At 43.8% G+C, this 25,548-nt stretch overlaps 1 protein-coding gene across 1 annotated transcript; it reads left to right on the top strand.

The window, feature by feature from the left end:
- Window positions 1-1,293: 1,293 nt before the first annotated feature.
- SUDS3 (SDS3 homolog, SIN3A corepressor complex component) lies at window positions 1,294-18,758 on the top strand. Its single transcript, XM_030959068.1, has 12 exons — window positions 1,294-1,502; window positions 3,011-3,080; window positions 3,980-4,035; window positions 4,348-4,419; window positions 5,952-5,971; window positions 6,517-6,673; window positions 8,871-8,966; window positions 10,668-10,729; window positions 11,621-11,642; window positions 12,282-12,387; window positions 16,295-16,379; window positions 18,006-18,758. Exons 1-12 carry the CDS (start codon window positions 1,343-1,345, stop codon window positions 18,102-18,104), a joined length of 1,005 nt encoding a protein of 334 aa, XP_030814928.1. The 5' UTR covers window positions 1,294-1,342; the 3' UTR covers window positions 18,105-18,758.
- Window positions 18,759-25,548: the final 6,790 nt, after the last annotated feature.

Genomic DNA, 25,548 nt, shown 5'->3' with positions numbered 1-25,548 from the left:
TTTCTGGGAGCTGCTCGGGGGGCGGTGCCGACTTTTGGCCGTGCCTCGTCCCTTGTTAGAGGCAATATTGACTTAAGGAAAGAGGCACGGAGCATACTTGGCATGGGTGTTCCGAGTTAAAAATTGTCAGTCTGGGCAAACAGACCTTTGGGGTGACCGGCAGGAAAGCCGAGTGGCTGCGCTGCACTATTGCTGCCCCTTTGAGAACACGGTGTGACCGACCTGCGGCTGCTCTGGGCGCTGAGCACCGGCTCGGCGGGTTGGGAGAGGCGCTGCAGGTTTTGGAGCTCAGAGCTTCAGATCAAACCCATTTCCTTCCCCTCGGTGAGGTGTTTGTAGTGCCTCAGTGAGTTAATAAGCTGTGCATGTGAGGAATGCACCTCGCAGCTGAAGGTGAGCGATTAGTGTGGCTGTGCTGGAGGTGATGAGATTAATTAGTCGTTCCCAGGCGAATTAGAGCTGCAGAAATAAGATACATGAGATATTTACTCTGAAATACCGCTGTGAGGCATTTTCAGAGGGGAATGGAATCCTGCATACGACTCTCACCACAGGACATATGTCTTGATCCTTAATTTTGTAGCAGCACCCAGTCAGGAGAATAACCAGCACCTGGCAGATGTGAGGCACGTGTCCTACCAAAGCTGCTGTTCACCGGCACGAGGCACCTGATTCACCTGGGTGAGATCACAGGGCTCTCTGTGCTGGGGCTCTGCCGGGAGGAACACGGAAGTAATTTCTCTATTAAAATATAATAAATACATTCAAAAGAGTACAAGTGTCCTAATGAGTCCATCCCCACTGAGGCAAGTCCTGCTCTGTGTCTGTATCACAGAATGGGCCAGGTTGGAAGGGATCACAGTGGAATCATCTGCTCCAGCAGGCTCATCCCAGAGCACGAGGCACAGGATTGTGTCCAGACGGTTCTGGAATATCCCCAGAGAGGGACACTCCACACCCTCTTTGGTCTGTGTTCTGCTGCTCGGTCACTGTACAGCGAAGAAGCTCTTCCTCATCTCTAGGTGGAACTTCCTGTGCACGTTTCTGCCCGTTGCTCCCGTTCTATCTCTTGGCACCTCTGAGCTGAGCCTGGCCCACGAACACGAGGGGAGATGGCCACAACGCACTGAGGAGTTAAACCCCACCGCCAGCGCAGCCCAACCCCGTGCCACGCTCTGGGCGGGGCCGGGACTCGAACCCGTAACCCTCGGAGCCGCAGGGCCCGCGCTGGCCGGGCGGGGGCGCGGCGGCCCCGGCGCTGCCGCCCGGAAGCGGAAGCGCGGCCGCGGTTCCCGCCGCGGTTGCCGAGCGGCGGCCGCTCCGTCCCGTCCCGCCCGCGGCCATGAGCGCGGCCGGGCTCGTGTCCGCGCCGCCCGCAGCCCCGCCGGGGCCGCCCGCCCCCGCCATGGCCCCCGCGCCCGACTACTACGAGGAGGAGGAGCTGGAGAGCGCCGAGGAGGAGGACGGCGATCGAAGCGCCCGGGCCCGTGACTCCGACGAGGGTGTGTGGGGAGGGGGCGGGTCGGTGCCCGGGGACGGGGGGATGGAGCGGGGGCTCTCCTGGCGGGTGTGAGGGGAGCGCTCCGCTCCGCACGGTGTTTGGGGAAGGGCTGCGGGCTTCGGGGGCTCGGGCGGCGAGAGCAGCCGAGGGAAACAAGGAGCTGTCAGAGGGCAGCGGCTCCCCGCGGAACAGTAAACCAGAGAAACCGCTGGACAGGCGGAGTTGTGGCTTCGCAGGTGAGCAGGGGACAGTGGGGCACGGGGGAGCGCTGAGCAGGGACAGAGTGCGACAGCAGAGGGAAAACAGCGGAGACATCCAGGGTATGGGTTCTGATTCCGTGGTGTGAGGGGGCAAGGACTCAGCCAAGGGAGGAGAAGGACAGAAGTGTAGCAGGGCAGGAGGATGTGACAGCACAAGAACCAGAACGCGAGGGAGAAGAGGAGGTAAGTAAAAAGCCAAGGTAGCCAAGAGTGCAGAGGGCATAAAAAGACAGATAAGGGGGATGTAGGAGGACTCCTGGGCAGTGCCTGTCACTGGCAGCAGAGCCCTCCATCCCCTCTGGTTAAAGATGGGATAACATTAAACATGCAGAGGGAGTCAGGGTCAGTGGGGGCTCTCCCAACAGAGCATGGGAATCCTTTGTGGTGGCCCAGACATTGGAGTACATTTCTTGCAGTTAAAAAACTTCTTGGTTTATCTTTGGTGCTTTAAATTTTATCTTAAGTTTAAACTGTAGTTTAAGAAAAATCTGAGAAAGGTTTGATTTAAGGGGTTGGGCTCCCCTGGCATGTTTGTAGTTTAAGAAAAATCTAAGGTTTGATTTAAGGGGCTGGGTTCCCCTGCCCTGTGTAGGGAATTAGCTGTGGTTCAGGTTTCTCAGCTGTACCCTGTAAAGTCTGGAGGCTCTTGCCCCTCTTTGGCAAAGTTATGGATTCTTGCCTACCCACGTGTTACAAATAAAAGCCTGAAAAGTCTTAACAGCAAACTGGCAATCCCACAGTGATTTACTTTATTTACAGTTTATACTGTTTATAAAATGCAGCTATCTTTATGGCAGTGCTGGTATCTGAGTGCTGCAGCACTAAGTGAGAAGTTCAGGTCCCAGGCAGTAACTGCTCTCTTTAGTGAGAGCTTTGTGGTCAACCTGAGCAGCACTGAGTGGGTGGAACTCCAGTAACAGGTTTGTGAAATGTCTTTCAGAGTCTTCAGGCTGTTTGTGTCTCACCTGTGTGTGAGTATTAATGTAGAGCCCCTCATCTTAAATGAGAAGAAATTCCCAGGCTGAGGTTGAAGCTGTCCATGCAAAACTCACAGTTGCAGGAAGATGAGATGTTTCATTTCCCTCCCGAATTCATCTCTCAGGTTGTCTTTGATGCTAAATTGCCTGAGGTTTGGGGATTTCTTTTTTGCTTGCCTGTTTCCTTGTTTTCAAATAATTTACCACCGACTTTGGTTTTTCTTTTTTAAATACTTTTTCAATTTAAACAAGTTGTTTTTTGCCTTGTTTAGACACTGAGGATGCCAGTGAAACAGACCTGGCAAAGCACGAGGAGGAGGACTTTGTAGAAATGAAAGAACAGTAAGTTACCCATTCCAAATACAAATAAGGTGATGTTCTGTTTATTTGTGGGTTTCGGGGTACTTATTGCCTAAAACTTGGCAAAGTTTTGGGCCAAGATTGGGAGTTTTAAGTGCTTACCCCAGTGGAACAGCTCATGAGTCCATACACTTGTATTTCTGCTCTCCCCAGTTACTTTCCTCTGTTCTGTATAAATCCAAGAAATTAAGAGTTGCTGCTGTTTTAGGCAAAGAAATAATTATGAGTTCTGAGATCAGCTGCAAATGGATCCTGCTGCAGATAAATCCTTCAAATAAAATAAAGGCTCTGCTTTAGATAAGCTAAAGAAAAGTGAAATGCCTATCCCAATGCCTTAAACAATTGAATTCTAGTCCTGAACCAGAAATGGACTTTTGGGAGACTTGAAACAGGCTGCCCTTAGTGTGTAGGAGCATTTGCAGTATTTTGAGTTCTTGCTTACTGGCAGGGACCTGTTTTTATGCAGGTCAGGAAGACTTGGCCACTGTTAAACCACAGATGTGTGGTAAAAGAAATGCAGGTTTGCAGCAGCACCAGGAATAGACTTCAGTGGGTTTTTAAAATAATGTTGGGAGCTAGTACACAGCTAATAAAACTCAATATAGTGCAAGAATGATTCTGCTATAAAGTTTCTGATGTTTGTAGATCTTAATGTCATTTTAGGTTTCAACACAAAAAAAAATCCTATTTTATCCCAAATTTTAAACCCATTTTTAAGACAGAATGAGAGCCTTTCATTGGAATAAAGTTCTTTAAGTTTGCAGTTCATTTGTTTCCTGAAGTTCTGAGAAGTTCTTGATTCTGTGTAAGCATGTTACCTCAAGAGATGGTGGAATAAACAACGTGTGCTTGGTGTTTAAAGTTTCCTGCTGTGCTTGCAGGATGTACCAGGACAAACTGGCATCTCTGAAGAGGCAGTTACAGCAGCTGCAGGAAGGTAAGCTTAGAAGAGTAACTTTGGTTTTTATTTTCAGCACTTTTCAAATGTCATAGAAGGATGGGAGCAGCATCTTTCACTGCATGTTGGCTCTCAACTGTGCTGCAGAGTTAAAAATGTCATCTGCTTCCCATCTTTTCTCCATCTTAACTCCACTTTTAGTTAAGCCTCTCTGCTAAAACACTTCTTAAAAGGAGTAATCCACTTTTTACAAAAGCAGGGAATGTGCTTTGAGTGGTGTCTGACTCCTTAAGGATATTTAATACTTGGGGAAGAAAAATACAGTGGGAATGTACAACTTATTTCCACTAGGTACTCTTCAGGAATATCAGAAAAGGATGAAGAAGTTGGACCAGCAGTACAAAGAAAGGATAAGAAATGCAGGTGAGTGGAATTTCTCTCTAAGACACTGCAAATAACTAAAATGTGTGTTTTGTATAACACTGAAGTAAAAAAGAGGTAATTGTCCTTTAAAGAAAAGGACCTTGCTGGAGCAAAGGGATCTTTGGGTACATTGTACGTTGGGTTTCTTAGAGTCCACCAAGCATGACAGGATCTGCCTCGATGATTTTCTTCCCTTGATCAGCATTGTTTGCTGACTGATAAACAGTTTTAGCCTTCATTTGTGTGAAGCAGCACAAATAAAAAGATGATTCCATTTTTATCTAACCCACAGTGTCCCACTTTGCTTTGTTGTTTTGTGGCCCCAGCTGAAGCCTTTGGGTGTCTCCTTCAGTTTGCAGGAGTGGGAATTTAGGAGCACAGGCTTTCCCCAGGATCTGTCTGTGAACAATGAACACAGAGCATTTGCTGCTGGGACTGTTTTTCTGCATGGCTGTGGCATGAAATGGGCTGCCTGGACTTTGGGAGGAGCTCTGTTTCAAGGAGCAAAGTTAATTTTTAAAGTGCCCAGTGCTCGTCCTTCTGGATGGTTTTGTTATGTCACTGCAGAGGAATGGCTTGGGAATCAGATCCAGCTGCTTGCACTCTCTCTTCCTCCCTTTCCAGTAGTTCTTACCTTGGATATTGAAGCAGGGCCTTTTATAGAAGGCATTGTGTGGATATAGGAAATACAGCTGCTCCTCCTTTAGCAAAAACAAGCAGTTCTGTATTTCTGAAAGTGCCTGGAAAGGTCAAGGATTTGCTTGAGAAACTGGAGTGGTTTGAGCAACTTCTTGTTGACAGGAGCCTGTCTCCTGAGATGAAGTTCACTAATGATTTGGGTTGGAAAATACCTCCAGAAAGCCCTTTCATATGCACTAGAGCTGCATCGTGACAAGCCTGGGCTGTTTTGATGAAATTAAGCCCCAGTGCAAACTGGTATTTCTGGCTGGCCACGAGCAGTGCTGCAGCAGCAGAGTTCTTCCACAGGAGGGCAGGTGGTGATCACTTGGAATTTTATGAGTAAAAAATCCAGCTGCCTTGTACTACAGGAATAAAGCTCTTTTATGTTTGTCCTTGCCAAGCTGAGGTTTATTAAACCAACAGTTTCCATTTACCTGCATTTGATTATCTACATAATACTGCTTTCATGCTTTGCAAGTGGAAAGTTTGATTTTTATTACAACATTCTTATATTTGGTGTATATGTATTACTGTTTTTAATTTTTTTAAAATAATGGAGTAGTAGAGTGTTGCTACTACAACCTGAACTGAACTGAATAGTGTGGAATAGTGGAAGCTTTTTGAGGTGACAGTCTATAAAAAACCTCTAGTGACAGTGTATTTTTGTGGAACTTTTTCACAGTCACTTTATTTTCAGCATAAAGCTGTGAAGTCAGGGTAGAGATTGGATAGGTACCTGAATTATTTGCTTCACTGCCTGTCTTGGCTGCAATGTTCAATGACTTAAAATGTTAAGGAAGTAATTTTGTGCAGCTTTGAAGGTAATAAATTAAGTCTTTCTTGTGTTTCAGAACTGTTCCTGCAGCTGGAAGTAAGTACTCTTAATTTATCAAAAATATGCATTAATTAGATGGAAGAGGCATAAACCTTGTTTCATCAGCCAGTATTTGGGCTTGTTTTCCCAGAAGGTTTAAAGAAATTTTCTTCCTCTGGCTGGCTTGTTACACTTGAGATGTAGTAGAGCTTACTGCAGGTTTTACCTCAAGTAACCTCTGCACTTTATTTTTAAAATAGAATTAAATATTTGCTGTTGGGCTCTTGTATCTGGCTGTGCATTGAGCTGGTCAAAAAAGGGTGTTTAAAGTGATGAGTGCTGTTTATAAATCAGCAGAGCTCTCTGCTAGGGACTTGATTTGTTGTGCAACATTAAAATGTCTTTTTACAAATCATTCTTTTGCCAATATAATAGCACTAAGTGGTATTTGGATGTTTTGTGTAGATTGTGAATATTGATAATCTTTAGAACTTGGGCCAGTTGTGAACTGAAAAGCTGATGAATAAAGTATTTGAAAAGCTGTTGTGATATCATTAACTTGAGTCCTTAATTAATCTTCTTGCTCCTTGGGTTTGCATTAGACAGATCAGGTGGAGAAAAATTATGTGAAGGAAAAGAAAGCAGCAGCAAAGGAGTTTGAAGATAAGAAAATTGAGCTTAAGGAAAATCTGATAGCAGAGTTGGAAGAGAAGAAGAAGATGATTGAGAATGAAAAGCTAACCATGGAATTAACAGGAGGTAAAGAAGATAAGCACCTGTCATTTGTGTTATCCACTCTGCTCCTGCTTAGGAAAAGAGCTGTGAAGATGTCAGTGCTGGTTTACACAGCTGGTGGGAAATGCCAAGAGGGGCAGAGCACCAATTGATGGCCTTTGAATGGAGAAAGCATCTCAAAATTCAGTGAATTGTTAACAGGTGAAATAGTGCCAGTGGAGCAGCAGAGGGGATGATGGCCTTGCTTATATGCAGGGAGAGAGGCTGCTTTGGTTCCCTGATGTAGCAATAAAACTGTTGAGATATGTCACAATACTGACTGAACCAGTGATGGCAGCTTGTAAAGCTGTGTCCTTTTCTTCCTGCAGGAGTGGGTGGTCAAGTAGTTGAAGAAAGCCAAACAATAAAGGTTGAAACCTGCTGCTTAAAGCCAGAAAACAAAGATTTGTGGGTTACATTTGTGTCCAGGCTGTAGCAAATTTATATGAAATGGACAGATTTTTTTGAGACAGTTGGTACCCCTGTGTTGTCATCTCATTGCAGGGGTTCCATACTGTTGTCTCCTTATCTCAAAAGTTCCATACTTTCTTGGTGTTTCTTGTGGGCAGCTCCTCACAGCACTGACTCTTTCTTCTTCCCAAAGCAGCCACCTGACTCCAGTTCCCTTCCCAACCAGCCACCCCACTCTGTTATAGCACTCTTCATGGTTACAGCTGTGGCCTGTTAAAGTCAGGCCTGTTCCTAATCTTTGATAATTGGCCCAGCTGCAACTCCTTAGGGGTAAAATTACTTTCTACACTATCTTTATTTTCTTATATTCTATCCCCCTACACCCCTGGTGCCTTGCAGTGCTCTGTGGTAATGAACACAAGAGATCTAAGTCAGGGGTTAATTATTCCTGCAGAATTCTGTTCCTGTGGTGCTGAAACAAAAGTCTGGCCCTGATGTTCTTTGAGAGCAGCTCCCTCACTTCATGGACTGATAGTGTGGTTTTGTTGCTGAGGCCTGTCCATGAGTTACACCCTTCATATATTTCTTGCATAGTATCTACAGGTTTTATATTAACTAATAATGTAGTTAATACTCAGAAGTGAGAATCAAACCCTGTTTTGGTTATTTAATGGTGCTCTTGACTTAATATAAACTCTTAGGGCTGATGTGGACTGGAAAGCATCTTGAGTTATGCTGTTTCCTTGGTAACTTTTTATTTATTTATGAAATCTGGTCTCATGGTCATCTTTGTTCACCCTTGAGATGAGGAGAGGAGGAATTGGTGTATTCGGCACATGCAGAGCTGCTCAAGGTTTTTGTGTCTAGTGGGAACCAAAGGGGCTTCCCAGATGGAAGTGCTTACCTGGGGGTGATCCAGGGGTGCTTAGAGATGAGCCAATAAATCTCAGCACAGAGAAAGGGAGGTGGGATAATGTTTGGCATTTATGGTGTGGTCACTTGGCTGCCAGTTCAACATACCCTGATGAATTAAGGAATGAGTTCAGAGTTTAGTGCAGTTGTTCAAGTAAAGGTTATCTGTAGGCATTTGCACCAAATAAGTTCAGATGATTACTTGGTGATGAGACTGGTGTTTAAGTTTTTAACAGACTTTCTTCTCTTTCCCCAGTGCATATGCTGCAGTTTACTTCCTTGCAACTGCTGCTCTGTGTGTTATTAATTAGACTCATTTCATTAATCATTCTTAGGTAATCTGAATTTAAATACTGTTTGTTTGAAATCACTCCAGCAGACTTGTATCAGTCTTCAATGCAGAAATTTCCTCTAATCTTTTGACAAAGCTGTTTTTCTGCCTTGAAGATGAGAGAGAATTGATTTGTAGCTGATGTTTTACATGCTATTAATGATCTGAATTGGGCTGGGAAAGAACTCCATGAGCTTGGCCTTTTAAATCTTTTCCCAAGCAGATAGGCTGAGCATGAAAGGAACTTGCCTTGAACCCTTGTAGCATCATTGTGCTGCTTATCAGTACCTGGAGCAGCTGTAACCATGGCATTGCAGCACTGGCACTGAACAGTGACCTGATGGGTGAGAACTTGGATTCACTCTCAGCACTTCCATGCTGGAAGCTAGCGCACACACACACATAAAAAAATCCAATTTGCTGAATGAAAGAGGGAAGATTATTTTCCCTGTGCTTTGTATAGAAAGCTGCTGCTTCTTACTCCTTTCTCTCTGGTCTTATCAGCTCTCCAACTTCATTTCTCTGCAGATTCAATGGAAGTGAAGCCCATTATGACAAGGAAACTGAGACGGAGACCGAATGATCCAGTTCCCATCCCAGACAAGAGGAGGAAACCTGCCCCTGATATCCTTTCCTGGAGTCACTGCTGGCTTTGCAGCCCCTGTGCTACCCACACCTTGGTTGTTCTGTACAGCAAGGAAAAGGAAATGAAATGCCAGGATCAGATTTTAACCTGGGAAATACTGAAGCACAATTGCCATGTATAATGTGTGCTAAAGCAATACCAGGAGTTATACAATTACTTATATATATATATAGATAGATAGATAGATAGTTAGATAGATATGTTAGAGATCCTTTGGTATCCTAATTTAATCCTTACAGTATCATGAGAGAAACTATTCTCACTGACAAAAAAAGTTAAATTCTACAGGCAATTTATTTCACAAAAGAAAAACTTTAAAAGAACATTGGATATATATATATGCTGAGATAATTGATTCCATAGATAGTAAATGGCTTTTTACATGAGCCAGAGCTTTTCTCATTTCAAGACGTGACAAAGCATTTGCCAGAAAGATCATATTTGTCATATCCAAATAGGTTTTCCATTTCTGATAAAAGCTTCAGAGCTCTAATCCAGAGATGCATAGCAAAAGCAAGGATGCTAGATTTGTTCTTTGAATAAGAAAAGATGAAGATTCATCTTGTTTTCATGTATCACAAGAGACAGAAAAACATGTCTGTGTAATCCTTAGGATCTGCCTTGCTGCATGTCTCAAAATTAAAATGTTCCTTGGCTTCTGGAAATATGTTTTGAGCTCCTCTGTGATGATAGGCACTTTTTCTATTTGTGTATTAAATTCACCTGGAGAGGAAGGCAAGGATATTTGCTTTGCAGGGGTTTCTTATTAGATTCTAAACCTGTATTTCTTAGATTAAAAAAACTTATCTGAGTGACTCTCATTTTCTGAAGGCAATATCAAACCTTGAACTTTTGGAGTTCATGCAGGATGGTCATGAGCATCTCCAGCTTCAATTAACCTCCTCCTGGTTGGAGATTCTGTTCACTCTTTCAGGAAAAAAAAAACCTCATTTATTAGTGCCCCTATCTCATCCAAAATAAATGAGTTTCATAGTGAACATGACCTGCTAATTGAGCATGATACAGCAACCACACAGTGAAAATCTCTGCCTTTGCTCACTGGGAGAGGATTAAAGTCCATCACAACCAAAATCCTTGAAATGCAGCCCAGCAATTGTTAACTTTAGTGTAATACTTTGAATACTTTTGGCTTAACACTTGTTATGAAGAAGCAAAAGTACAGCAAAGCTCTAATAAGACTGTAATACACTAATTTCTATTTTCAGAGGTTTTGGGGTTTTTTTCAGGTGCATTGTAGGCTCTTATTTATCCCCAGTCACACAAAGTTTTATTTAACTAGGTTTAGGTGGGATTTAGCTTCATTGTAGAAAACCTGAAGTGAGTCTGTTGTTTCAGCTCACAGATTCTTCTCCACAGAAATAAAAGATGAAAAACACTGAAAATGCTGGTGCTTGATGCTTCCTTGAAGTAAATGTCAGTGCACTAAAGGTTCTTCATTGATGGTTGTGTCTGAATAAGTTAAAATGATTTTGCACTCTGCTGCTAAGATGGTGGGGATGGACTTGTATTAATTCCTCTGACAGAAAAAACAGCTCAAGTAAGACATTTATTAAAATCCTGGAAACTTTTTGGCTTGCATTTACTCAAGTGAAATATCATTGACCTTTAATTTTTAGCCTTGCTTGTCAAGAGCTTATGGAAACCTTAATTCTGGATACCTCAGCTAAATTATTTGTTGACTGATGAGCAAATAATGGAGGACCTAAGAACGCTGAATAAGGTAGGGATTGTTGCTTGACTGTATTTCTTCATTTTCAAGAGAAGGCAAATGCTTTCTCCTGGAGAGAACAGAGCTCTCTTTAATGTTAATTTTTTGAGATGTGGCACTATTTCATCCTTGTAGGCTTTCTGAAGTAGCACAAGAAAAGATTTAGCAAGATGGTATCTCCTCTTTTTTAGTGAGGTTTAATTAACCTAATTTAAATGACTGTCACCTAAAAATGTTACCTTTTGTGTAAAGCAAGGGATGAGCTGTGTTAAGGAGTTTCTTCCTCATGGCTGAGCAGATATCAGTGTGTTTTTTGGGAGATCACAGGCTGCCTTTGGTTTAAGCCTTAGTGTGGGGTAGGATTTTTTCATTATTTTTTTTTCTCCCTGCTGTCACAAGGTTTCAGCAAGCTGGATAGGGGGCAGTGTGCATGTTTATAGCTTTTTCTGGGTTTGATTAACATATTGTTTTCTTGCTAAGCACTTGAAGGCTTATCTAATTTCTTAGAATATAAGCTGCTCATTAAGGCAGTTTGAGGATGGTAGTGGAACATTGGTTTTGTGCCAGCTGTTGAGGTTTCTCTAATGATTTAGCTCCTTATTTTGTGTACCCTGAGAAATGTTGTATCACATTCAAAAATTGTGTGTTACATGGGTTTGACTCATTGGAGTGAGTTGGCTGAATGTTCCCAAGTTCAGTTTTTTGGCCTTTTGGATCATCATTATACTGATTATCTGCACCTTTGGCTGTTTAGAGCATCCTGGTTATGTGTTATGCCACTTAACAGAGCATTTAAAATAGAAATATTCAGAGTGTGGAAAGTAAGATATCTGAAGTTACCATTGCAGCTTCTGTGGCTCCTGTCAGATCTCTAACACTGCTTTTTTTTCTCTTCCCATGTAGCTTAAATCACCCAAGAGACCAGGTGAGTGACAGATGCAGTGGAATTTGTTCATGGGATGCTGTTCTGAGCAGAGAATGGTACTGCAGATGTTTGGCTGTGCAATTGCTGTTCCTTGTATGGTGCTGATGTTTGTCAGGGATGGGAAGGGGGGCATGAGCATCTTTGGTGGCTGAAACATTTGGGCATGGGACAATCCAACTGGGAAAAGAGCTTTTCCATTATATTCAGGTGCACCTGGGCACCTTGTCAGCTCCATTGAGGGATTGACCACTAATGGTTTTATGCCTCCAGCTCTCTAGATGTGCCTATACACTTTATTTCAAGACAGAGTGGGACTAACTTGCCTCAGTAATTTTAACCATATTTAACTAATTAACTGTGGATTATAACTAAAACAAAATCAAGGACATATTGTCCATCACTTACCCATGGATGTTTTTCACATAAATGCTGTATTTCAGTGAATATTATAGTTCAAGGCAGAGGTCAAGTTACTCATCACAATATATAATATTTTCCTGATGGATATTTGAGTTTGCAGCTTTCTCTGCTTGCTATTTCTACACACACAACCTTATTAACTGCAGTTTTGCAGTCAGATGTGCTACTGTGAGATGGGCACGTGCTGATCTTTAACCAGAATGTCTCTGCTGTCCCCAGCCTCCCCCTCCTCTCCTGAGCACCTCCCAGCTACACCAGCAGAGTCTCCAGCACAGAGATTTGAAGCTCGGATAGAAGATGGCAAACTCTACTATGACAAGAGATGGTGAGGCCTGGGGAGTTTTTATTTCCATCAGTCTGTGTTGTGTAGCGAGGAGGCAGAGGCTGCAGAGAGAAATGGCTTTGAGCAAAGAATTGGTGAACAAAATGCTTTAGGGCAGAGGTTTGCTGCTCCATCCACAAGCTCATCCTGGGCCCAGTAAAGCAGAGGGGATGATGGAATGTTCACACCCTGCAGGCTTTCAGAGATAACTGGTGCCTCCAATAAAAGGAGACTTGAATCTTTTCCATGGCCCACTGTGGCACTTAGGAAGTCAAACTTAATAAGAGGTAGGAGAGGCAGCAGCAGCCACAGTGGGATGTGACTGAAGCTGCCCACTTTGGACACAGACACTCCATGATTTGCTGTCAGCAACACTCCCGTTTCTGAGCTTCAGATTTCTGCCTAGCATTCCACAAGGTGGCAGAAGAAATGTCATCCACCAGCTGCTCAGGATGAAAGATGCTTCTAATAAATCCAAATAACCTTTAAAGATCAAACCCACCTGGGAGAGGCAACTTCAGAATTGCTGATTGGATTTATCTCGGTTGAGTTTTATGGCCATACAGCTGTACAAGCTTCACAAAACACAAGGAAAATATTAAATTCTGCAGAGGAAACTTAGATCTTACACTTAAACCATGAGACTTGCAAACCTGGGTAATCAAGAGTGCAATCTTGAACTTGAGCAGGAAACAATTTGCTTTCAAAAAGTCATCTGCTTATTTGTAGCCTACTTCAGTGTTCTGGTGGCTCAAAACAAGAAGTGATGAGGCTTTAATTTTATCACAGAAGTAGGTGTGAAGCTGGTTTTTTTATACAGCAATCCCCTTGGCCAGTTGGTCAGTTTTTCTTTCTGAGTGAAGTTTAATTGAGAGTTCAGTGTACCCAGCTCTCATAAAAGCTCCTCCCTCAATTTAAACATTCGTGAAGTGTAAAGCAGATAGGAACTGAACAGGCTACGTATTCCACAAATTCATCAAGGTTTTTAGAGGTTTTTGTTTGCTTTTATAACTTTTTGGTGTGTGTAAAGTGACTGTCCCCAGGATATTATTGGATGAATAAACTCTTCTTAGAATTTTGAAACATATGGAGTACTTGAAAAGTGTTCATGAGTAAAAAAAGAAAGGAAAAAAAGGCATCTGAAGTAATCTGTCAGTAAAGCTCAAAACTTCTCGTTAAATTTAAACCTGGAGGAGCTTCAGTGAGCCCAGAACCTCAGCAAAGCACCAGCTCTCTCTGAAGGATATCTGGCTGTGGCATAAAGCACTTAACAGATATTTTCACCTTGCTGAATTCACTTGTCATGGGGGTCTTGCTGTCAGGAATTCCAGCTGTTGTTTTTCCTGGCTGCCTTGTTCTGATGCTGCTTTAAGATCAGTATCTTATATTTTTTTGGTTGTAATAATCCTGCTTAGATTTTTTTGATTGGTAATAAGTAACAGTACTTGTGCAAAGTAGCTGGTGTTTTAAAATAATGAAGTAACTGTTGGTAGTGGGAGGGTAATTCTTCCTAAGGTGCATAAAGGATGCTGGCATGCACAGAAATCCTAAACCTGACAGCCCAGGAATGACTTTCTCTGTTTCCTGATGCAGCCCTGCATGACAATTACCTGAAAACAGAGAATGTTTAATGCCAGTAATGAACCCCCTGAAGTCTTGCAGAGACAATTCAGACATCTCCAGAGTGGAGTGTTTCAGGTGAATGTGGAATTAGACTCAGTTTTTTAATGCTCAGGGCTCTGTGCTCCCCCACCAAATCCTAAACCACAGTTCACTGTAAAGCAACCATCTTTGTGCTCTTAGCTTTGCTGCATACAATAATGTAGAGGGATTTCTTTCAATCTTCTGATGGAGTTGCAGTTGGAAATCTTGGCCTTTCAGTAAAATACTTTATAGCAGGAAATGGAATTATTTCTGCTTGCCTCACTTGGTGTGTTTTACCTATTGCAACAGCGAGAGTTGTTTGGCTCTGCTTTCTTGAAAGCCAACTTAAACTCCATTGCATTTTTCATCTGAGGTAATTTCCTCAATCCTGTCCCTCTGTGGATAATATAAATTTGGCAAAAGGGTGGGACATGACCAGGGAACTGATGCACCGGGGTGCTGTGCCTCCAGCTGCCCTGTCTGTGAGTGTGAGACAGGTGAGACAGCTCTTCAGTGAAACACTGCTGACTTGGCTCTCTGCCTTTTCTGGGCACAATTAGCATTAATTTATTGATGGAGAGTCATTCATGGTGTGAAATCCAAGGGCTGAATGAAGCCTCTGACGTGTGTGTCATCAGCTTTGGAATTCACTGCTAATCAAAAATTGCAAGTGGGGGAAATATTTCCTTGTCTGTGTGGGCACAGCCAACATTTGAGAGCTGTTGTTTGCCCTGGCTTCTCCTGCACTCCTGCTGATTGTATCAAGATGAAAACTCTTGCTTAAGTACTCACAGCATGGCATGGTAGGGCACTGCTGGACTGAGATTCTTGTCTCATCTTAGTGAGGGCTGGGGTTTGCAGCAGCTTATTGAATTCCTCTGTATCATTTAATGACATCTGGACTTGCTAAACTGAAATTTTTTTTGGCTCAGATCATTGTTGCTTTGCATTGCCCTGGAACCCACTGACATTGTTTCTGTCAAAATGAGAGAGAAAGACACCTGTGTCCAGCCATTGTTTTAAAGGTTGCAGGATTTGGGGATTTTTTATTCCCTCATCACCCCCATGGGTAATGAGTATGTTTGGAAGGCTCAAAGCTGACACTCATTCCAACTACTGGCAAGCACTGTGAAAATTCTGAGTGCAGGATTTTCCAGTAGGAAGAGATTGTGAAGAAACCATTGGAAGACTTCCACATGTGCAGTATGGTTATTGTAGAAATAACTGTAAAGTTTCAATAAATCCATGTGTTTTGCAAATGGCAGTCAGGCTGCAGGGGGTTGCACTGGGTGGCTACTGAGGGAATATCTGTGCAGGGATTCTGCAGCTTGGATTGCCCAGATAAAATCATGATTAGGAGAAAGGTGGAAATACAGTCATGCTTTTATAGCTGTGAAGTATTTTGGTGCTTGCTTGATTAAGATGATTTACTTACAAATCACCTGTTCCAGTGTAATTAGTTCTGCCTATGGAAGAGAATGAGGCAGAATGAACAGAAAGTGGGGGTTTGGGGCTGGCACACTGCAGCACTTGGAGAAATGTGGGCTGTAAAGAGGGGAGTCCACGGAATCAAATTCAGAGTTAGGAATTTCAAAGTCTCTGTTTTATACACAGCACATTAAGAATAATACAGAGCTTAAAATATGATCTGAAATGGGATGAAATGGTTATGTTTAGTCATGGACTCCTTATGGCAGATATTTACAGCTCATTACAGAGTCAGTTACCCATTAGTTACCATTTTGGGTATTTTCACACAATAGGACACATTAGAAAATTGAGGTCTCATTAAACAATGCACAGACTGCGCTGATTGAGGGTAATTCACTTCTGGTGGTTCTCTGGTAATTCTGTATTGGGGAACAGCTTGAGTATCTGTGATTTGCTCTTTCATATTTTGTCAGGCAAAATAAGGAGTTGCCTTCTGAAATCCATCCTGAGTCTGAAATGGGAAAGGCTGCTTGGATTAAGCCTTGAAGGCTGGATGTGTTGTCAGTTCCCCTGGCCTGTGGCTGGGGCTCTGCCTTTCCCTCTTGCAGTTGTGAAATCTGTTTTCAGTAACCTTCAGTGCAGAGTTGAATGTGAGTTATGACACTCCTGCATTTCAAAATACCATTAATGCAGGATGTGTGTCTGTGATCAGATCACCACTATCTTGCAAAGCTGGAGAAAGTGGTGTGGAAAGAAAGGTAGACTTCAAATTTACTCTGTTCAGCTTTATCAATAATGGATTCATGCATTTCCTCTTTTTTTTTCCTTTATGCAGGTACCACAAGAGCCAAGCTATTTACCTGGAGTCTAAAGAGAACACGAAGATCAGCTGTGTGATCAGTTCTGTGGGAGCCAACGAGGTTGTGGCTGCTTTTATTTGTCAGCAGAGGGGGGAGAGACATGGGTTTAGTAAGGGCTAAAGATAGATACCTGTCTGGGGTGTAAAGAAAGCTGAAGCCAAGATAAAACTGACTTGAGAAATCTGTTTTTGAGATAGGAAGAGACTTGCTTTGTTTCTGGAGGATAATCCTGTGTTTTGCAAGCTCCTGCAGCAGTTGGGCAAAGGGAGCACTTTGGTTTTTGCTTGCAGATTCCAGACACTTCAGGGAAAGAAATAATAGATTTGAGTGCACTTCTCCTTAATCAGCCAATAAAGGAACTTTAATTTGTTGTGGCAGCTAAGGGAAAACACTTTATTTTCCCCAGAATGAGTTGCATGTGGGATCTGTTTGTGTTGCAGCTGTTCCCTTGCAGTGGCAGTTGTGGCACTCAGTTGTTCAGATAAAAGCAGTGGTAGTGTGCTTATGGGTGCATTAAAATTTGTTAAAAGTTATTGTTGTAATTTAGCAAAACTAATGCATCATTCTATCCTACTGTGGTAGAATATAAAATTGTACGTGTTTGTTTCCTACAGTCACTCAAACTTTATGGGTTTTTGAATTATTTTGGCAAGCAAAACATGCCAAATCCTTGGAAATGTTGCAGTTGGGAGATGATTATCAATGAATTTTGATTTTAATTTCTCTGGAGAAATAATTGAAGTAGAAATCCGGGCAAATACTAAATTCATTTTATATTAAGGGGTCCTGTTGATAAAGTCAATTTATAACTAAAATAATAGAGTTAAATCAATTTACTTGCCAGGCCTGTAACTAATATATGAAGGAAAAAAAAGTTTAGGGTAAATCACAGGCCAACATAACTTTATAATCTTTTGCATTAGGAAATATTAGACTTCCCTCCTAAAATACTGCAGTACTAAGGAGTAGATAATTCTTACTCAGTGTATTTATTTAAATATGTTGAAATGCATTAGAAGGATATAATGCAGAGGAAATTGCTCAGACTTGATTTTTAAAGTACAGGTTTTTAGATCTAAACACCTTGAAGGTGATTTCAAAAACTCTCTGGAGTGGCTGCCTTGGTGGCAGCAATTTGTCTTGTGGCACGTGGTGTGAATCCTTCCATGCAGGTGCTTAAAAGAGAGGCCCTTTTATCTCCAGACACAATTTCTGTGCTACATGGTGGGAAATGCTTCATGGAACAGAATCAGAATAAGCTTTTTATTTGACTAATAGTTACTTGTCTGGGCAAATCTCAGGATAGATAATTTTATCATCTGTGGATCTAGAGAGACTTAGTCTTGATTAGGCAAAGCTCAGTGCCACGGCTCTGTTGTGAGCTGTAGCAGGAGGAACCTGCTTTCCTGATGGTGCTTGAAAGAGTCATTTTTCTCGAGGACTGTTTTGAGCAGGAAGTTAAGGAGGTGAAATTAGACACCTTATTTCATTTTCTACTCAGGTTGCAAATGCCTCACGTGGGGAGGGAGAGGGGATTAACCTCATTGATCTGTGCCCCCTGAGGGGCTCAGCTCCGACACTAAGACACAGAGTTAATTTGTCTGTGTGCTGCTTGCTGGGAGTTTTCCCTTTTTCTCCCCTCATTCATCTCCCTGCCCCATTCTTTCTGCCATTGCTCTCCTGCAGATCTGGGTGAGGAAAACCAGCGACAGCACCAAGATGAGGATCTACCTGGGGCAGCTGCAGCGGGGCGTGTTCGTGATCCGCCGGCGCTCGGCCACCTGACTCTGCTCTGCCCTGTCCTGGTTTCTGTCACATCACCAAACCTCTGCCAGGGGCTCACAGGCTGCTCACTCCTCCCAGCAGCAGGGAACAGTCCTGACCTCTGACGAGACACTTTGTGGCTGGCCACATAATCCCCAGTAGTCCTTAAACCTTTAGTGATGCCCAAGCACTGCCCTGGACTATTTCTGGATTTTGCATCAGGCTTCTGTACGCTCTCTTTGTATTTTGGGTGACTGTTTGAGAAGACTTGGCATCATCCTCCTTTTTGTTGTTGTTTTGTGGTGCACAGATGGGACTTGTGTGTCAAAAACATCATCATCATGTTTCTGTTGGGAGTCAGACCAGTGGAAGAAGCTTTGCTTGCCGAGACCTGAGGTTGTTTGTGCTTTTTGGCCTTGTTTTCCTGCAAGGCTCAGGATTTTGGGCAAAAGATGAATCTCGCCAGGTTTCAGCTGCAGCTGAGAGATGCCTCCAGAATATCTGGTGTACAACATCAGCTTTATTGGATGGACTGTTGAAAGACTGGAGACTTTTTTAGGATGGTGTGAACAGCTCAGAAACTGCTGAAATACAGTGATTTTAATGTAGCTCAGAGTCACGCGTGGTTAGTCAGAAGCTTCCATTTCTCTTCACATTAAAAAACCCTTCAATGAACAAGCAGAGTATGTCTGTTTGCTGATATAATTAGCTGGGATAGGTGGATGACTAAATTAAAGGACTAATTACCTGGATTTTGCAGATAGCAAGGCTGTATGAACTCTGTGTGTGTCTGTAACCGCTCAGAGATGTAAAGAGGCAAACAATCAATTTCACTTTTTCCACTGATGCTCAGAATCACAGGTTATGGTGGGAGCCTGCTGACAGGAGATCTGTAGTATCCTCCCAAGGATCCTGGTACGGAGTAGGAAGTGGCCTTGTCATGCTGTTAGCAGGAACCTTCATTCTCTGAGATGTTCTTCAAAGGGCTCCTCTTGAAGGCTGTTTTAATTAACACTGGGTTTCTACACTTGGCCTCCTGCAGCACAAGTGGAAATGCCCAAATAATGACATTAAGGTGCTCCCTAGGTGTTTAAAGATCTGCCTCTGGCATTCCTTAATTATTCCCAGTCCTTTGCTGATGGCTGGAAGCACCAGTGGCATGTGTGACTGCCTTGGCAGGAGCCACATGGTGCTGTCACACCTCCACCTTCTGTGCAGAACAACTTAGTGCTCCTTTTGATTACTAGTCCAAAAGTTGTAAATTGTGTCTTTCTCAATCTCTATCACTTTGAGGCATCTTCTGGTTTTGCTTTTGAGCTGCCTTCCTGTTAACACCCATCCAGCCTTTCTTTGGTGTGTGGATCAATGGAGTCCAGGGAAGGGAGTTTGCAATGGCTGTGCCCATTCCTTTCCTGCAGTTGGGTGGCAGTCACATCCCAAAAACTGCTGCCTGTACGTGGGTCTGGAGTGGAAGTGTGATGGCTGAGCTCCTGATGTGACTGAGACACCTGACTTGATTTTTGCTGAGTTTTGAGGATCTGGAGCTCTGGCAAGGAAGGAGAGGGTGTTTCCCACCCTTGACAATGTGCCATCCCTGCTGCAGCTTAGGCAGCCAAATGCAGCAGGCTGGATTTTGTCAAGTTAACAGCTTACTTAATATAACTTAACATTCTCTGCACATGTCACAGGTTTTTGATAAGGTGATGATGTACCAGGCAGGATTTGTCACTGAGTCTTTAAATGAACATCGTTCTAATAATAGAAAGTGCTGAGGAAGTAGCAGGATTTATTTCCTGTCTCTATCACTTTATCAATACATATATTTGTAGGAATTGCTGGTGACTTGTGCTTAGTGTTGGGGAGGTGCTTTACCAGCAGCAGCCATCTGCTGCTGTGGGGTTCCCTGTTCTGGGGGAATTTTGGGAGTTAACAGAAGTGTGGCTGGGATGTCAGTGTGTGAGGGGCTCCATGAATCCACGGTCAATCAGGGCACAGGCTCCTCATGGGAGCTGGCAAACCCCAATCTCAAACTCTTCCACACCAATCTTATGCCTCCAGGAGGGATGTGAGAGGTTTGTACAACAACTTCCTTCTGTCAGAATTCCTTGCCAGTTTCCCCAGTGCCCCTGGGTCAGCCTTTGAACTGGTAATTTCTGCTTTTGGCAGCCCTGAGTAGGGATTGTACTGCTGTAAATGGCTCAAACTTAACTGCTTCACTGAAGGAATTTTGTTTATAGGCTGCTTCATCCTCAGTTTCTTAATGAAATGAAAGTCTGCCTTGCCTCTGTCGATCACCATAAGGAGTAGCTGTGTCTCACAGAGTACATGAATATTGTATCCTGGATTTTTTATCCTGGCAGGCTGTTCTGTAATGGCCTGAGCCATTTGAGAGGCTGGAAGTGATAAAGTGCAGTGCCTTGCTGTGCACTCAGGGAAGCAAGTGCATTTTTTTTTTAATCCTAAAAGGATGCACAAGTAGTTCTGTGGTGAGGATGAGGCATGTGGAGATCAAGAGTGGAGACATCAGCTGTAGAACTGAAGATTTCCTGCCATGGGTTGGAAAAATAGAGACAAGTTACTCAAGGAGATGGACAAGGTCTTGCTTGAATTCTAGGAGAAAATTGGCTTTTCTGTCTGCTCTTTGCCTGCTTATCATCAGTCTTGAAGGATCCCAACCCTCTGAACAGAAACAGCTTTGCTGCAGGTATGAAACAATTTAATCCTCATTATGAACAGCATTCAAAGCAGATTCAGGAAATGGCTTTAACTCGTCGTTACAATAATTTTAAAGAAAGGTGAACCTTCTGCCAAAAATAGACTTTTATTGAGGGTTAAGTTGCAGTTGGCTGAGTCATATTAAGCTTTTCTGTTTTTATTGCCTTGAGAAATGGACTGTAATGTTGATATGTGCAAAATAAAAAAGACATTTCCCCCCCAGCCATTAGATGTTCCAATGGAAGGAGGCCAAATCAGGGAGCCAACTTCCAGGGGTTTTTTGACATCATTCTCAACAGAAAGGTTTCCAAAAAGGCTTTTTCCAAGGACAAATGCTAATATACAAAATTGACTTTTTTAGTTTATGTGCTCTGCCTGGAATTTTGTAAAGAGACAAAGGGATTTAATGACAGAAACCTTAATTGTTTGCCTTGTTTTTTGTAAATTTCTGGGGAACTTAAAGAAAATAAAGGCTAAAAGAGCAAGAAATAGCTTTGTGGATAACTGAGGTTCTTCCTCCTTCAGAAAAAAAGGAAAATCAGCATTTGTGTTCCTGTTCCACAGAAGCAAACATTGAAATATTCAGAAATTCTGAATGGGTGTCTAAGGTGTGCTGTTACTATTTTTAGTTTGTCCAATTCTAAAGGTAAGAATTTAATACACAGTGAAGTATTTAGAAAACACAAGCATGCACATTTCGATTTTTCTATGATTTATTGAAAACCTGTCATCACTGAAACCTCAAATTTCATACAGAGAATTCCACTATTGTAATGTTTTGCTGAATGTGGGAAACTCCATTAATATTTAACATCAGCTCAAACTTTGGGGATGCCAAAACATCTTGTAATACTTAAGTGCCTATCACTTTACAGTGGAGTAATTCTGCTTATTTAGATTCCTCCTTTTTAAGCAAGACTGCCTTTCTGTAAAATATTGATTTCAATTTTTAAATAGGCATGAAGAACAGCTTGGGTTTATGAAAACCAAAACCTCCCCAAAATATTTGGGTTTTTTATTTCTCCTCCAATGTGATGCTAATAAATAAGCAGAAGGGGGAGAGTGGCTCAAAGAAACCTTGGGACCAACATTAAAATAACATTTAGGTGACAACAGAAATGCTAAATATTCTCCATGGTGTATATCTGAACAGGATGGGTGTCTCAACTCCCCTCACATAATTAAAATGCTGAACAGCAGCACAGGAAGAGTTACTTAAGCCTTTGGTTCTAAAATAGCAATGCTCTGAGCAAAGCCAGGCATTTGTAGGGCTTTGGAACCGAGAGCTGTAACCCACGGGAAGCAGCTGCTGATTTATTCCATCAATCTCACATTTGAAAGCTATCAGTTCTCTGGATGCCTCAGGTAGCTTTGTCATTTTTCATTTAGTTCTAATTTGCATCCCCATGTTCTGCCCTGAATCCTGAGATGGGGGAAAAAAGGCAGAATAATGATGAAATGTACATTTTTCATTTCACTTTATTAAGGCTCCTTTTTATTGAATTTAGGATTCTTTGGAGGGTGGTCACTGCCTGCAGATCTCTGCAGGTTTAATGGCCAGCCCAGGTCATGAGAGCTAACAAGTTTTAACAAAAAATAACTACAAATGCAAATCCAGGGGGAAAATTGGTATCTTCAGTCAAGCTTTCTGCTTGGTGGTTTCAATCCTGTTTGGAATTGGTGACTGAAGGGTTTTTAAGTGAACAGTCTGGTGGCACTGGCTCACATAGATTTGGAGGACAGGCTCAGGACACATGGATGTCTGCTTCCATCATTAAATGAGGAGGTAAGTCAAGTTTTTTGTTTGTTTTGGGCTTTTACCTTTTTTTCCCAGGGTGTTTGATAAATGATTGATTTCTGTCACACAGTTGAAGGCAGCTGCTGATCATGTCAAGTTCCTGTTAACACTGAAAAATTACTCATTCTGGAGAAGAAACAGCCTTTTGCCCATGATCTGAAATTTAGCAACACTGCCTAATGGCCACAGGAATATCTTATTTCTGATGTGATTAGAGAAGAAACATTCCAAACCTCACACATCATGAGGCATCACGTAATAGGGAAGGCTCTGAATACTGATGATGCTAAATCATGTAAAGCAGTTCCACAAAATGAGTAGAAAAGCAGGAGGCAAACATCCTGTTGGAAAGGATTTCTGGGGTGGTAAAAATCTCATCCATTGAGATTGGGAATTGCTAAAACAATTGGTTCAAGGCTGTGTGGAAAACTGAGACATGAAGGAGAGTTTGACCTGGAACCTGGGATGCTCAGTCTGTAATGGGATCTCAGCATTAGAATATTGATTAGATCTCATTTTGGACTAAGCTTGGAGTTTTGCAGTCCAGGAAAGGGAAATAAAACATGGCAGGGTTGTTACCAGCCCTGCCTCAGCCTCCTGGTCTCATTCTTCCCTGAGAGAATTCAAAACTATGGATTTGTTTCCTCTTTCAGTGAAATAACAGTTTTGGGAAGACCTTTGTAAGTCTGGGTGAAATACAGAAATGCAGTGTCTGTCCCCTGAAGATGATAAGCCCTTCTCTGTTCCAAGGAAGGGACAATTGGTGGCAATCCAGTGAGTGGCTCTCCCACAGCAGGGCTTTGCCCCTGGAGGATTTCATCCATCTGAGGAGACACAGGTGCTTGCCTGCCATGTCCAGGTGCTATGAAGGGGAGTATTTAGCAGATATTTTGGGCTGCAAAGCTGCAGTGTTGGTACTCTCACACCTAGGCTGCCTGTGTGGTGTCTGGGCAAGGGAGGTGAGGTGTGGAAAGCAGATCCTGGACTGTCCTTGGAGGGAATCATGGAATCACAGAATGGTTTGGGTTGGAAGGGACCTTAAAGATCATCTTCCACCCCCTGCCATGGGCAGGGACACCTTCCAGTATCCCAGGGTGCTCCAAGCCCCAGTGTCCCACCTGGCCTTGGACACTGCCAGGGCTTCCCTGGAAATGTGTGCCGGGGCCTCAGCAGTGCAGTGAGGAGTGTCAGGATCCATGAGCAGGGCTGGGCACCTCTCAGTGCTAATCTGGCTTTCTCAGAGAAGTCTGAGGGTTTTGTGTGCTCTGAAATCCCATGAGGGATGCAGCAGGATGTGCTGGGCTGGCTCCTGCCAGCCTCTGCTCCCCCAGTGCTGATTCCCTGGGGGAATCTCATCCACGTGCCTTGAAATGGATGTGAACATCCTCAAACACAGGCTGTGGCCTTCCTGAGGCCTGCAGTGCCTCTTTATCTTGTCACCCACGCAAAGGTATCAATAACCCACACAGCCTCTGAGCAGAGGGGTTCCTCCCCATCCATCCTGCCTGGCAGGTGCTCCATCTCGATTATGCCTCAGCTCTGCTCAATCTGTCATGTTCCTGGCCTGGATGACAGAGCAGGAAGGTGCTGCTGGTGGGAGCATTTCCTGCCTGCCTAATGGGGCTGTAATTAATGGCTGCAGCCGGCCGGGCAGAGGCACCAGGCCTCTCCTTCAGCCACCCAACCATGCCGTGTTACACACCCTGCTCCATGGTGGTGCTGCAGATTCATGTAAATTCTGAGGCATTGCTACATTTAATTACTGTGTCACAGTGAACCTTTTCACTGCTTCTGCAGCCCTTTATTGCCAAGTACCTGGCTGGGTGGATGTGGTGTCCCAGATGAAGGGGAATGTGCTGCAGGGCCAGGCAGGCTCTGGGTATGTGGCCCGTCACTGACCTGGAGGTGTCCCAGCCCTTCACCCTGCCTGTCACTTGTTCCCTCAGTGAGCCTGAATGTGCTGCAGGGACAATCTCAAAAATGGGACTGTTCAAAGGGCTGCTTTGGCTCTCATCCTGCTTCCCCTACGGTCTCCTTTGGGAGCAGACATGTCCCGAGGTCCTGCTGGAAGGCAAGGCCATGAGGGTGAGCTTTGCTGCCTGGGAGTTTAACCCAGCCATCATCATCATCAGAGCACCTGGAGAGCCTCGCTGTCCATCGAAAATTGGGATTTTTACTGTCTGTGTTTTTGGGATGTGCTGCCTGCTCTCCCCCCTGGCACGGCCTGGCTGAGGTGTCCCTCAGTGCCCCAGCCCGAGCTCGAGTCCCTCGGAGTGCTGTCAGAAATGAAATTCGGCAGCCATTAACTGGCTTAATGAGCCTCTCAAATGGCTTTGGGGCGGAGCACAGGCTCCTGCTCGGCCTTCCTGCCCCTGTTCCCGTCTGCTCACATGGCTCGGCTGGCGGTGGGGTGGGACTCCAGCCCTGGGGTCTCATTTTGGGACGGCAGATCACCATAGCTCAGCCCTGAGGTGGCGTTTGGGGACAGAGGGGGTGGGCAGGCGGAGCTCTGTGTGCATTAGTGACAAGGTTCCCTGAGCGCTGGGACCCCGCAGGGCTCCGGATCCACACCTGGCTCGGGTATTCCATCTCCTCAGGTGTCCCATCCCCTCCATCCCCTCGGGTGTCCCATTCCCTCGATCCCCTCGGGTGTTCATGCTCCATCCCCGAGCCAAACTCCTCCCGCGTTTCCAATTTCACACCGACCTTCTCTTGACGTTTATAAACAAACTCTCCCATGTTCATCCACTTAAAAGCAACCGAATCCATTCTGAAGGAACACTTTTCTCCTCTTTCCTGTTGCTGTGGCAATCGCCGCTGCTGAGCAGGGCGGGCGGGAGGAGCCAGCTGAGCATCCTCCTTTCCTGCTGGGGCTCTGCTGCCTGTCTCGCCGCTGATTTTACCCCCATAGTGGTTTTGAAATACGAATCTCAAAGGTTTTTACAGAGAGAA

This window comes from Camarhynchus parvulus, chromosome 15 (assembly GCF_901933205.1).
Source record: "Camarhynchus parvulus chromosome 15, STF_HiC, whole genome shotgun sequence".
In the NCBI taxonomy this organism is placed as follows: domain Eukaryota; kingdom Metazoa; phylum Chordata; class Aves; order Passeriformes; family Thraupidae; genus Camarhynchus; species Camarhynchus parvulus.
Note: the sequence above shows the minus strand (reverse complement) of the source record. Positions and strands in the feature narration are given on the sequence as shown.